The following is a 14840-nucleotide window of genomic DNA, read 5'->3' as shown; positions in this document are numbered from 1 at the left end:
CACCTCTACATCCCCTTTGGGAATAGGTGTTTCAGGCCTCTGGGCCACTAGTGAGAAAATGCTCCAGGCCTGAGGGCTCCTTAGTGGCAAGTGTGTACAGGTGCACACAGATCTCAGGGGACATATGAAGTGCCCCTGCTCACCTCCTAGATTACAAAGCAAACAATGCATGGAACTAGACTGACACTCTGCCCATCAGTCCAAACGAGAAATGCCCTGCGAGTGCTGGCCCGTCTTCAGGCCAGCATCCAGAGTCAGAGTGAACTGGGAAATGGGAGACTAGTGGGACCTGTGTCCACTCTCCAAATTCCTGAGCTCACCTGGTCAGCAGATGAGAACCCATCACATACCCGGCCTGGGGTTCAGTGGCATTTGGGTCAAGTGCAGAAGTCCTGCTGTGGAAATGGCAGGACAGGTGATTGAGAATGTGGCCACATGCGCTTCCTGGGGTAAAGCAAGTTCCCTCAGATTTCTCAGCGTCCGGGGGAGCATGTGATGAGCACCTCCCAGGGTCCCCTAGTCCAGCCTGGTGCTCCTATAGATAGGAGTTCTGTGTAACTCTTTCAGAACAGCTGCTGAGCACCACCCTGCAATTAATCTCATCCCCACCCAGGGGCAGGTGGGCAGCACCTTTGATGAAGTTCAAGGTGGTGGTTTAGTCGCTAAGTTGTATCCGACTTTTGCGATCCCATGGACTGTAGCCCCCCAGGCTCCTCTCCAGGCCAGAATACTGGAGTGGGTTGCCATTTTCTTCTCCAGGGGATCTTTCCAACCCAGGGATCAAACCTGGGTCTCCTGCATTGTAGGCGGGTTCTTTACCACCTGAGCTACAAGGGAAGGACAGCATCTAAATCAAATGAGGGATGAGGGAACAGCAAGGTGTCCTAGAGGAGACGAAGCTTGAACTACATCTTGAAAGTAACCAAGCCAGGCAGTAAGGAGAAAACAAGGTATCGTAGTAACAGTGCCATCAAGTGGACCCTTCCTACATGCCACGCACTGCATAAGCAGTTTACACATATGGTCACCTAACTTCACAGAACTGTCACATTTCTCCCTTACTAGCGTGTCCCATGGGAGCAGGGATTTTTTTTCCCCTGACCTCTGTATCCCCAGTGCCTGGTAAACAGAATGGGGTCAATCAATCCTTCCCTTCCCATGGTCGCCAAGTATTCATCAAAATGTTTAAATCCATAAATCCAACCAGACTAACTATCCAGTGTCACATAGGAAACCAAAGAAAAGGTTTAAAAAAAAAAAAAAAAGTGCTTGTAGACATTCATGCACATACTCAGCAGAATCTGAAATGCTTTCCCCAATAACTATAAAACTAAAACCTCTTCCAAGGAAACATTTGAGTAATAACCCAACAATTTCCAAAGTTACTCCTCCAGAAAGAAGCACTTACTGAGATAACAGAAGATGGCTGACTATCCTTTGTACTTTGTCCAAAGGTTTAAAAAAGCATCACAGTAAGAATGCCAAAAACGTGGTTTTACTTATAGCATGCGAAGTATTTTTAAACTGATTCCACCTCCATTTTGTCTTTATTCAAAACAAGCCTAGGGAAGAGCATTAGACAGAGCTAGTGCAGCTACTCCAGTGCCGGCCACACAGAGCGAGAGATGTTTTAATGAGATGTTGTATAGATAAAACATTTGGAGTTCTTTAAAAGCCAAACTAGAAATAAACGTGTAACTATGTGGAAAAGCTTCATGTTTAAAATCTGAGTGAACCCCAGTTATGGATGAGTGTAGGAAGCGGCCTCATCCAGGTAATTCTTAATGCTCCTGCCTGCGAAGCCAGTGGTTTCACAGAACTTGCCCCCTTGACCGCTGATACTGGTCCAGGGATGGATGCTGTGCCAAGTGGAGCCAGCAAGTAAAACGGCAATGAGGGCTGGGAAACAGGGTTGAGAGAATTGAGTTTTGAAACTTTATTAAGTCTTTTTCTTTTCAAATATGAATGACTCTGAGCTGAATTTTAGCAAGAGTGATTACAGTCACACCTTCTGGATTGTCTCAGTCAACCTTGGAATGAACACCTGAAAGAAATTGAAAACAATGGTTCTCACGATTCCCTTCTGAGCTGCCTGTCTTACAGCGGCGTTTATCAACCCTGCTGCACACCCTCAGGTAACAACATAAACACCACCCAGACCAGATGGTGCTGCGCCAGCATTTTCCATTGTAACTGGTTCAAGCCTCTTCTAAACATGTTTATTCGATCGGATTCCACGGGCTACTTTCTGTACTGACCCCAAGGTAAGCTGACTCAGGCACCCAAGAAAACAATGCAAATAACAGATGCTAAAACGAAAGCAACGATACAAGTGAAATGCAAACAAAATCGTCTCTAAGACTATAAAGAACAAAGATACCCGTGGAAGATACTGATTTACCCATTTAATAGGTTTCCAAAATCCACACCAAATAAAACACAACCACACCAAATCGAAATTACAACACTTTATTGCAGCATTGGCAAAGGTCAGATTTCTGAAGCTGGTGAAGATCGGGCAGCATTTCCATGTGAAATGTTACAACTTTACAGTTTTGTTTCTTATTTAATTCTACATGCAGAAACTAAAATATGGTGAAAGAAAAAATGCAAAACAGCTAGAAAAAAAGATGTAATCAAGTTGTAGCTTACAGATGTGCTTGCTCTTCAACTAAATTCACTATGCCTACTGGAAAGCAAACGAAAGACAACTATCCTAATAAATTAACAGATTGGCCAGAAACAGACTAAGAACTCTCATTTCTATGTAGTGGGGGGAAAACAAAACAAAACAAAAACAAAAGCAAAATAAAAGCTCTACTGTTTCCATACTTTGTTTAGAGACAGAGGCTGTAAACCCATGAAGGTCAACAAAATCTCCGGATCCCCTTCTCGCTGTCCTTCGTCCATCTTCTGTGGTGTCTGCCTGGCACGCTGTTTGTTTTCAATGATACTTACAATGGGCTCAACCATCCCTGTTCTGAGGCTGGTGTCAGACTCCCCTAAGCCATCTGGGTGCATGCTGTGTGTACTAATCGTCCTCACATTTTCCCTTTACCCTAATAGGCAATGTTGTATTACTGACTCTGATGGATAAAACTGATTTTTCTCCCCCATCCCTTGTTCCTCATGAAAGAGATTCCTAAACAAAAGCCTTCCTGGTGGATTATCTGGTACCTGGATATCTTTCATCATTTTGCTGTCCTGCATGTAAGTTTTCACTAGAAGATTTTACTGCTTGCTCTATACTTTTCTACTGTAGTTCTGGAGCCCCCAAATGTATCTTCTTTCAACATAGGATGTTCAATTCAGAGACACTGAAACTCAAATCAAGTTTAAACTCAAGTTCATTTCCCCCATACCATTACCATTACAACCGTCTCTTCTCCGGCTCAGTCATCTCACTGACGCTCTTCCTGGTGTAACTGCTCAGGAGTCAAGTCAACCACCTCATTTCTTGACTGCCATTCTCAAGAGAAGATGAACCCTCACGTGATTTCCATTACAAAAGGCCTTTTCCGCCTTGTCTGGAAGCGTCGGCTTGTTCCGGTGTTGGCAGAGGCTGCTGTTTCTGCCTCATGGCCCCAGCCTGTCCCAGGTTTAGATTCGCAACTCTCTAGACCGACATGCTGAGATGTGTCCACTGCTCTCATTCAATTGCTGGAGGACTCCACTATCCACAACATCAGATACAGGACCTAATGAAATGACACGTGCTGCTGGATCAACGTCTCCTAGAGGCACAAACAGGGCAATGTTAAAGAACCAGGACTGAGGATGCCCCTCCAGCAAGAAAATGCCCCCTGAGCACCACCAGCCACTGTTCACTGACTACAGAGAAGTCAGTGCTTTTTAAAAAGGGTACAGATTCCTACTGAAGAAACAAGAGGGGCAGAGGGACACTGAACAGGGCAATTCTGACAGTGATGGGGAGGGTGGGCCTGTCAGCTTTCCTATAAGTACTTTCTAAGATGCTGAAAACTCATGGTGTCGCAGCTGAACTGCGTAACCCCCAAATTTATGTGCTGAAGTCTAACCTCTGAACCTCAGAATGCAACCTTATTTGGAGAAAGGGTCACTGCAGATGTAATTAATTAAGAGGAGGCCAGACTGGAATCAGATGAGCCCCTAATCCAGTATGACTGTGTCCTCGTAACAGGACATCTGGACAGACACACACCTGAGGAGAACCCCACATGAAGAGGAAGGCAGGGATCAGAAGGTGCTGCAGAAGCCAGGAGTGCCAGGGGCTGCTGGCAAACCACCAGGAGCCAGGAGGGAGCCGGGAGCAGACTGTCCCTCTCAGCCCTCAGAAAGAAGCGACCCTGCCTTGACTTTGGATTCCGGCCTCCAGAGTGTGAGATGCGAGTTCTGTTGTGTGAATCACACCGTGTACTATGCTATCTTTCGGCAGCTCTAGCAAATTAACACAGGTTGCCTACACAAGGCCAGTTGCATTAGCAAGAAACTTCCAAAGACTAAAATGCAAATAAGGAAAAGTCTATCTTCAGTTGGATACATCTGCAAGTTGTACAGAACTGAACAGAATGGGAAAAGGTCAGTAACAGGAGTACTCCCTGAGAGAAAGAAACAGTCTCTCTCTTGATGTCAAGACAAAGCAATGGTCTAAAACAGAATATTTTAGACAAATGCAGTGAATAAAGGAAAAGTGTTCAGTTTTTGATAAGTGAGACACACCTGCCATATAATCTCTCACTATATATAATCACTCTGAGAGTAGTCCACACTCCAGCAGCTTTGACATCACCTGACAGCTTGTTAGAAACTAATCAGAACCAGTAGTTTAATGAGAGTCAAGATGGTTAAAATGTGTATTTTAAAGTTTGAGGAGCAATGGTATAATCCACACGAATTTACAGAGTGTAAACTGTACTTGCAAAAGATGCTATTGTTGTTCAGTTGCTAAGTCATGTCAGACTCTCTGCAACCCCATGGACTGCAGCACGCCAGGCTTTCCTGTCCTTCACTATCTCCTAGAGTTTGCTCAAACTCATGTCCACTGAGTCAGTAATGCCATCTAACCATCTCATCTTCTGGTGCCCCCTTTTCCTCCTGCCCTCAATCTTTCCCATAATGCTGTGTTTCACAGTTTTTTCAACACTAGCAGAGTGGAAAGCAACCCTGTCCTGCCTTACAAAACACGTGGGTAACTGTATTACTTAGAGTGCTATTGCCATCTTAATTCATTCGCAAAACGCTTATACTTTGTTAGAACATTAATACCCAGGGAGAAGGGCTGAAATTTTAACTTACAGCCTATTTCAATCCTGATTAGAAAATATAAAAATCATTACAATTAATGTCTGAGAGCCTTATCAAAATCTAGAGATAAGAAAAACTTAAAACCGCTTTAATAACCAGGTTTCTAGTAAATTTCCCTTCATCTGCCATACAATGTCAACAATATTAATAACTTTTAAAAGAGTACAAGCCAAGTTAGGAGTCAACTGAAAACAGTTCTTTAGACCTCATAGAATTTCTTCTGCCTCCTTCTATAGGAATTCGGCACCAGGTAGCCGAGGACCATGGCTCTAGATAAGCAGCTTCCCAATGAGTCTGGCCCAGTGTTAAAAACAGAAGAAAATAACGAGGAGCCAAACCACCAAAAGACACCACCCCATCAGCTAATGTTCTTCCACATGACTACACTTCACTTCAATTTAAGTTTAAAAAACACATGGTACTTGAAAGGCTCAGAAACTCATTTTTACGCCTCCCCAGTATTCATCCATACCTGCATTTTGAGAGCTCTGGCTTTGTAAATACCACAAAACCATGAGACCTTACAGAGGGTCATTTTTAAAGAGCACTGTACAAGTTAGGATTTTATTTTCCAAATCAGTATTTTAGGAAGAGATTTAAAATAGGTAAAGGAAGTAGCTGAAGAATTGGAGTCTCACAAAATTAGGAAAACAAAAGGGAATGAGTGCTGGGTAGCATAACATAGGAAGAAAGCTGATTAAATGATTAAACACAGATTATTTTTTTTGAAGTTTCTCTGTCCATTCAACAAACATTTACTGGGGATCTACTACATGCTAGGCACCAAAAGCTGTGTAGGAGACAATACGGAAAGCAAGACAAGGCTTCCTGGATCGTCAATTTTCTGGGGGACGGAGACAGACTGGCAGGTGATGAAGCACTGTAAGGTTTGGGGAAGCACCGTGACTCAGGGCACCAAGGTGAGACTCCTGAGTATCAAGGTAAGACCAGACGGAGAAGCAAGAGTTATCCAGAGGAAGAGCCCAAGAGGGTTCCAAACAGAGAGAGGCAAAAGACAGTGAAACTAGGAGAACTAAGAGGCCAGCTGGGTGGGGAGGAGGGCAAAGAACAGCAGGAGAGAAAGCCAGTAAATAGAGTGCACCCTATCATCCAGGGTCATGTTATGAAGTGAGGAGCTGGGACTTTATCCCACAAGCCATGAGTAACCCTGAAGGATGTGAGAACTCCGTGACAAACCAATTTCCTAAACTGAAATTAGATTAGAGTTGTCTGAGCATATGTGAAGTGACAGTCACTCAGTCATGTCCCACTCTGCAACACCATGGACTATACAGTCCATGGAATTCTCCAGGCCAGAATACTGGAGTGGGTAGCCTTTCCTTTCTCCAGGGGATCTTCCCAACCCAGGGATCAAACCCAGGTCTCCCACACTGCAGGCAGATTATTTACCAGCTGAGCCACAAGGGAAGCCCAAGAATACTGGAGTGGGTAGCCTATCCCTTCTCCAGCGGATCTTCCAGACCCAGGAATCGAACTGGGGTCTCCTGCATTGCAGGTGGATTTTGTACCAACTGAGCTATCAGGGCCTGAGCATATAGTTCAAAGTAAAACGGTAGCAGGAACACAAATATTCTTAGTGAGTAAAGACACAGGATGAACATCTGCATTTTCTGCAGTGCTACTACTCCAGCAGTGGACCATTTCTGCAACCCCAGCACCTCTCTCCTACACCTGCTCGCCTACTCCCAACAACACGTTGATATCTGACGGCTCTGACAGCCTCAGTCTAAACACTAATACTCCGAGGCAGACCTGTAAGAGCAGCAAAGACTATGTCACTTTTGATAATAACCCAAACACAAGACAGAGAACGAAATTGATGGGGAAGGGTCTTCAGATCAGATCCTGTTAAACTTTCAACAACTTTGTTCCTTAAAAACAAGATGAGTGAGGTCTTATTAGGGAATATCTTCTATGTGAAATACCTTACAGTTTTAGTTATTTCACATCAGGCAACTCAAGTTTAAGAAGAACTGGCATGGGTCTCAGCAGGATATTTTATAATTTAAAAACAAACAAAATACCCCCCAAAAAACTCAATCTGCATGCCTCAAAGTCTAACAACAGGTTTTGAGTTTTTATAAACATTATGATTACTTAACACTGGCTTAAGAAATTCTAACAAAAAGCCTGTGACTTCTCTCCAATCAATCAATAACTAGTCCTCTCTATAAATGCAAAAGAGAAAATTTTTAAAAATCCAAAAAAGTCAAAGAAAATGAAAACCAATACTGGTATGACTAAAATCAAGATTTTATAAAACAAACCAAAAAATAGGTAACTATTTTATAAACAGGTTTTTTTTTTCCCTCAAATATCTACAACTCAAAGACTTTTCTATTGTGCTAATCCTTGGGCCTTTATCATTAGGTATAATCCAGAACTATCTAACTTACTCACACAGACACCATGAAAAAGAACTAGCTAAGGCAGAAACAAGCGAGATCGTCATACCTCCCACCAGTCTTAAAGATTAGATCCGCATTAGGCGCTCCCTTTGGGTGTTGGTAACGAGGCCGCCGCTCCCGATTGGTGTTTGCTGGAGCTGGGCGTTGGGCAAGAGACTGCAGCATCTCTGTAGTTAGGAGCAAAACAGAAAAGGCATTAACATTGGTAAATGTACTCCTCCCAATAAGTAAATAAAGGGAGATAAATTTATTAGTTCTGTCAGGTAGCTAACTAAAGAAAAATCACCATTATATGGACTAAAATAATTGAGAAGTACTGGAAGAGCAATCAAGAGAGGAGATATGCTCTTGTGTACCATGTAACACCATGCTCCCTTACAGTCAATGGGGCCACAACTGTGTCTTGTGAGGCAGTGAAACAGTGTAAGAAGCAATAGAGTACAACAGCTGAGAGCATGGTGTTTGGAGCTAAGCAATATTAGATTAGATCCCAGCTCTGCCACATACTACTAGCTATGGGGCTTTTGGCTCAGTTTCCCTAAATATAAAATTTCATTTATCTCATGGAATTATTGTGAGGATTAAAAGCTGTGATCAAGTACATAAGCATCTGGCCATAATAAGCACTTCTACTGAGTGTTAGCTACCATTATTTTATTATTAAGAACCCTGAGTACTGGGAATTCCCTGGTGGTCCAGTGGCTAGGACTCCATGCTTCCATTGCAGGGGACATGGGTTCGATACCCAGTCAGGGAACTAAGATCCCGCATGACTTTAGTCATGACCAAATAAATAAATAAACATGATTATTTTTAAAAAATTGGCATCAACCAAAAGAGAAGATTCTAAAAGTGGGATTTAAAGATAGAAAACCAAATATTTATTTATACAACAATCTCTTGCATAAAAAGCAGTTTTGTGAGTACAACACTATATAAAAGCCATGTTATGGCTCTGAGGGCCTTTTAAGGTGTCTGTGGACCCCATATGTAAAGTTTAGCTAATCCAAGTGTGCTGAGTATGTCTGTATAAAACTGGAATCCTAACTTGATGCACTCAAATCTGGAAGGAAGAGAGTCCTCAAGACCAGGATTCCCAAACAGACAAGAGATGATATTTGCTGAATAATAATTTGCTCACAGTTGACTGGCAACACAAGGCAATTAAAACTTGGTACTATCTCACCTGCAATCCAGCTCTTACAGTATGGAATCTAACTGAATTACAAGGGAAGCAAAATATGATAAACATTACATTAGTGTTATTTTATAAATAAGTGAAAGAAAAATAAAGACAGAAAGGAATATAAAAGACAATCAACTTCTCAGGCTAAATATAAACAAACATGACATGAAAAGGAGCAGAATAATAGCTTTGATGTTCTGTATTTTAAAAACCCAAAAGGCATCACAATTTTCCACTTCTGTCTTGGAAACAATGTGATACCTTGATAATCTTCTTGTTCTTGCCGTTCATTGATATCTAGTGTGAGCTTTTTCATTCTCATCCTCTCTTCTTGTTCTGCTTGTTGCTGGTTCCAGTGATTTGCAGCAAGTTGGGAAGACATGGGTACATTAAGGATCTTAAACTGAGAAAAAAAAGTAAAGAAACCACAAATGGCTTGAGAAAATCAAGAAACAAAGATTTCAAATAAATCAGCGCATGCGTTTGTTCTCAGTCACTCCCAACTCGTTGTGACCCCATGGACTGCAGCCTGCCAGGCTCCTCTGCCCATGGGATTTCCCAGGCAAGAATACTGGAGTGGGTTGCCGTTTCCTACTCCAGGGGATCTTTCCCAACACAGGGACTGAACCCAAGTCTCTTGTGTCTCCTGCACAGGCAGGTAGATTCTTTATCACTGAGCCATCTGGGAAGCCCAAATAAATAAGTAGAGCTAAATGAGGTTAGAAAATTAATTTTTCCTTTCCTAATAAGTCAATAAAGATAGTACCATCTCAAAACATAAGACAGACAATAGTGTTACTCTACTTAAGAGATAAACTCATGAGGGTTGGATAAGAAATGGAAGGCCATCAAGTTCAACGTCCATAAAAAGCAGACACTCCTCTTTTCTGCACCCTGTTTGGAAGCAACACATCTAAACAGGGGATCATTTTCCACTGTGTAGACCCTTTTACATATGGCTAATTGTCAGAAAGGGTCTTATACAGCAAGCTGTAATCTGCACCCTTTTCATTTCTACCCTCTGGACTATACAGAACAAATCTAGTCCACCTTTAGGATTATCAAGTCTTCATAGTCTAAAGATAGCTGTGATGCTGGAAAAGAGAAAGAGTTTAGCAACTGAACAATTAGTTATAGGGGAATAATTCTTATCTATGGAATGTTTTGTTTTTAGCAGGATGTTCCTGGTTCAGGATTGTTAACAACTATTAAACCAAAATAAATATCTTTTGCATTTGTTTAAAACAAAAAATTCTTTAAAACATTACATAATGGCTCTTTTACATTAAAACTTTTGCTTTAATAAGACATTTTCTTTCAGTTTATTATTCTAATTCATAGACATTTGAATCTAGAAAGAAATTATCAACAGTATTTTCCTTTCTTTTCAACTATTTCCTTTACTGGTACAAATTTTTATTTTCCTACTGACTACAGAAGAAAGTTATTTCTGGGCACAAATTTGGTGCACAAAGAGATCTTTCACTTAAGAACTAAAGATTCCTATAAGGCTACGCATTTCACATTTCTAGAAAAACCGTTGCACCAGAAGAACCAACACCCAAAAGTCAAATAAAGAAATAAAAATCAGAACAAAATATACTTTCTTCTTCAGACCACAAAATAACAGCGATGTTTCTTCAAATAATGTTCCTAAAATTGAACATATTCCAAAATTCCAAATAATGTTTATGAGTTGAAACTTTACTTAATAACCAAGTACTCTGAGCTCTCATTTCATGTTTGCTAACATTTTAAAAATAAAGTTCAATAAAAATGTTTCCTTAAACAAAATTTCACGTTTTAAGAAGTAAGGACTTCACTCCTTATTCTGAAGTTATATGGGTTACACAGTATATAATCTATCTACTTTGAACAAAAAAATATTTCTGTTAAAATACAGACACATAGTCTTACTTTGACCCATAGAATTTAGAATTCAGGACTACTGAAATGAATTTACTTTTCAAAGCTCAAAAGTTTCTGAAGGTAGGTTTTAATTTTATGCCTACACATTCTGAAAAGATCAAAAGGGTGTGCAAACTGACACAGGTCATGAATTTTTCATATGTGCCTCAGGAAACAGAGGGATGAATGAAGAAAATTGATTATTTATTGTTGTATAAGTTGATCGTCCCCCTTCATGGATCACTGCCTTGTTGTGGTGAAGGGGCTTGCATAACTCAATAAAGCTATGAGCCACGCCATGCAGGGCCACCCGAGACGGACAGGTCATAGCAGAGGGTTCTGACAAAACGTGATCCACTGGAGGAGGGAATGGCAAACCTGGTTATACCTGGTTATACCCAGGTTATACCACCTAGTATACCCGCTGAGAACCTCATGAACTGTATAAAAGGCCAAAAAGATAGGACACCAAAAGATAAGTCCCCCAAGTCTGAAGATGTCCAATACGCTGTTGGGGAAGAGCAGAGAATTACCAACAGCCCCAGAATGAATGAAGCAGTTGGGCCAAAGCGGATACGATACTCAGTTGTGGATGTGTCTGGTGATAAAAGTAAAATCTGATGCTGCAAAGAACAGTATTGTATAGGAACCTGGAATGTTAGGTCCATGAATCAAGGAAAATTGGACGTGGTTAAGGAGATGTTAAGAATAAACACAGACATCCTATGAATCAGCGAACTAAAATGGATGAGAATGGACTAATTTAATTCAGATGACCATCATATCTACTACTGTGGGCAAGAATCCCATAGAAGAAACGGAGTAGCCCTCATAATCAACAAGAGTCCGAAACAATGTACTTGGGTACAACCTCAAAAATGACAATAATCTCGGTTCATTTCCAAGGCAAGCCATTCAACATCACAGTAATCCAAGTCTATGCCCCTACCACTGATGCTGAAGAAGCTGAAGTTGATCAGTTCTATGAAGATCTAGAAGACTTCCTAGAACTAACACCTAAAACAGGTATTCTATTCATCACTGGAGATTGGAATGCAAAAGTAGGAAGTCAAGACATACTTGGAGTAATAGGTAAGTTTGGCTTTGGAGAAGAAAACGAAGCAAGGCAAAGCTTAACTGAATTCTGCCAAAAGAATGCACTAGTCATAGTAAATACCCTTTTTTCACAATACAAGAGATGACTTTACACATGGACATCACCAAATGGTCAATAGCAAAGTCAAACTGATTACATTCTGTGTAGCTGAAGATGGAGAAGCTGTATACAATCAGCAAAAACAAGACCTGGAGCTGACTTTGGCTCAGATCATCAGCTTGTCACAGCAAAACTCAGGCTTAAACTAAAGAAAACTGGGAAAAACAATAGGCCAGCCAAGTATAACTTAAGTCAAATCTTGTATGAATTCATAGTAGAGGTAATGAACAGATTCAAGGGACTAGATCTTGTTAACAGTGTGCCTGAAGAACTATGGACAGAGGTTGTAATATTGTACAGGAGGTGGCAAACAAAATCACCCTAAACAAAAAGAAAAGCAAGAAGGCAAAGTGGTTATCTGAGGAGGTTTTACAAATAGTGGAAAAACAAAGAAACAAAAAGCAAGGGAGAGAGGGAAAGGTACATCCAATTAAAAGCAGAGTTCCAAAAAATAGCTAGAAGAGATAAGAAGGCCTTCTTCAATGAACAATGTTTAATAACAGAAGAATACAACCAAAGGAAAAGATGTAGATATCTCTTCAGAAAAAGTGGAAACAGCAAGGGAGCATTCTGCCCAAAGATGGGCACAATAAAGGATAAAAATGGTAGAGACCTAGTAGATGCTGAAGAGATCAAGAAGAGATGGAAAGAATACATGGAAGAGCTGTATAAAAAAGATCTTAATGAACTGAATTACTATGATGGTGTGGTTAGTCACCCAGAGCCAGACATTCTAGAGTGGGAAGTCAAGTGGGCCTTAAGAAGCACTACTGTTAATAAATCCAGTGGATACGATGAAATTCTAGCAGAACTATTCAAAGCCCTAAAGGATGATGCCATCAAGGTTTTACATTTATTACATGAGCAAATCTGGAAGACCCAGCAGTAGCCACAGGACTGGAAAAGATTAATCCTTATCCCAATCTCCAAGAAGGGTAGTACCAAACAATGTGCTAACCATCAGATAATTGCACTCATCTCTCATGCTAGTAAGGTCATGCCTAAAATCTTACATGCTAGGCTTCAGCATTATGCAAATGAAGAACCTCCAGATGTCCAAGCTGGGGTTAGAAAAGGATGAGAAATAAGAGATAAAATCACCAATATTTACTGAAATAGAGAAAGCAAGGGAATTTCAGAAAAACATCTGTTTCATCGACAACGCTGAAGTCTTTGACTATGGATTACGGCAAACTGTGGAAGCCCTCAGAGAGATGGGAATACAGACCATTTTACCTGTCTCTTGAGAAACCTGCATGTGGTTAAGCAGCAACAGCTAGAACCCTGTATGGAACAACTGATCCATACAAGATCGAGAAAGGAGTACGACAGGGCTGTCTGCTCTCACCCTGTTTGTTTAACCATACACTGAACACATCATGAGAGATGCCGGGCTGGATGCATTACAAGCTGGAATTAAAAGATAGGCAGGAGAAACATCAACAACCTCAGATATGCAGATGATACCACTCTAATGGCAGAAAGCGAAGAGGAACTAAAGAGCCTCTTGATGAGAGTGAAAGAGCCACCTTAAGAGTAAATATTAAACTAAGATCATGGCATCTGGCCCCATTACCGCATGGCAAACAGAAGGGGAAAAGGTGGAAGTAGTGACAGATTTCCTCTTCTTGGTCTCCAAAATCACTGCGGACAGTGATTGCAGCCACAGAACCAGAAGACAATTGCTTCTTGGCAGGAAAATGGTGACAAACCTAGACAGTCTGTTGATAAGCAGAGACATTACTCTGATGACAAAGGTCCATAGTCAAGGCTATCATTGTCTCAGTGGTCACATACGGTTGAGAGAGCTGGACTGTAAAGAAGGAAGAATGCCAAAGAATTGATACCTTTGAACTGTGGTGCTGGAGAAGACTTCTGAAAGTCACTTGAACAGCAAGAAAATCAAATCAGTCAATCTTAAGGGAGATCAACACTGAACATTCACTGGAAGGACTGATAATGAAGCTGAACCTCCAATACTTTGGTCATCTGATGTGAACAGACAACTCATTGGAAAAGTCCCTAATGCTGGGAAACATGGAGCGCAGAAGAAGAGGGCATCAGAGGATGAGATAGCTGGACGCCATCACCGATGTAATGAGTATGAACTTGGGCAAACTCCAGGAGATGGTGAGGGACATGGAGGCCTGGTGTGCTGCAGTCCATGGGGTAACAAAGAGTCGGACACAACTGGGTGACTGAACAAGTTGATCTTCACAGAAATATATTCCTAAAGCTCCTTTTAAACAAGAAAAATCAAGACTCAGTAAATGTGTCAATGTAGCAAAGAAAGTTCAGGAGCTGTATAGGAACAGGAACCAATTCCCATGTGATAGTTCAGCCTATGGAACTGAAGTTGCCACGTACTGCCCTTGACAATTATTAAAAAAAAAAAAAAAAAGGGAAAAGTCTACTCAGAGAACTAAGTTATCCCTAGAAAAGAAAAGCAGAAACTCTGGACTTCGAGAATTCTGGGGGCCATGGTGAACCAGCAGTTCCAAGTGCTGGGAAGAGTAGTTTTACAAAGACTCCAGCGCCAAGTCTAGGGTCTTGATCAAAAACAAACCCTTATTTTTCTAGGTACTGGGTGGAAGATGAGGAGAGGGGAAATGTCAGGGCTCAACTCTGGCCTGAAGGTGAGAAAGTGGGGAGCTTTTGTAAAACCTTGATAACCTTAAAGTCTAGGATGGAGGAAAGTCCTGTTGACTTTATGGAATTATGAAGAATATCTGATAAAGACCCAGCAGTGCTCAGAAGCGAAGTCAAGTTAACTATTTACACGTGAGTCATGATGGAAAGCCTGTTCCCAGCCCTCCAT

The 14840-nt window shown here is 41.3% G+C and overlaps 1 protein-coding gene across 1 annotated transcript in view; it reads right to left on the bottom strand.

Annotated features, from left to right (window-relative positions):
* Window positions 1–2453: 2453 nt before the first annotated feature.
* UPF2 (UPF2 regulator of nonsense mediated mRNA decay) overlaps window positions 2454–14840 on the bottom strand; it is a 95765-nt gene continuing 83378 nt past the window's right edge. The window contains 3 exon segments of the mRNA XM_070380887.1: window positions 2454–3734; window positions 7759–7879; window positions 9160–9301. Of these exon segments, the coding sequence (XP_070236988.1) occupies window positions 3725–3734; window positions 7759–7879; window positions 9160–9301 (273 nt within the window). The 3' untranslated portion in view covers window positions 2454–3724.

The sequence above is a fragment of the Bos mutus genome, chromosome 13 (assembly GCF_027580195.1).
Source record: "Bos mutus isolate GX-2022 chromosome 13, NWIPB_WYAK_1.1, whole genome shotgun sequence".
NCBI classification, from domain to species: Eukaryota; Metazoa; Chordata; class Mammalia; order Artiodactyla; family Bovidae; genus Bos; species Bos mutus.
Note: the sequence above shows the minus strand (reverse complement) of the source record. Positions and strands in the feature narration are given on the sequence as shown.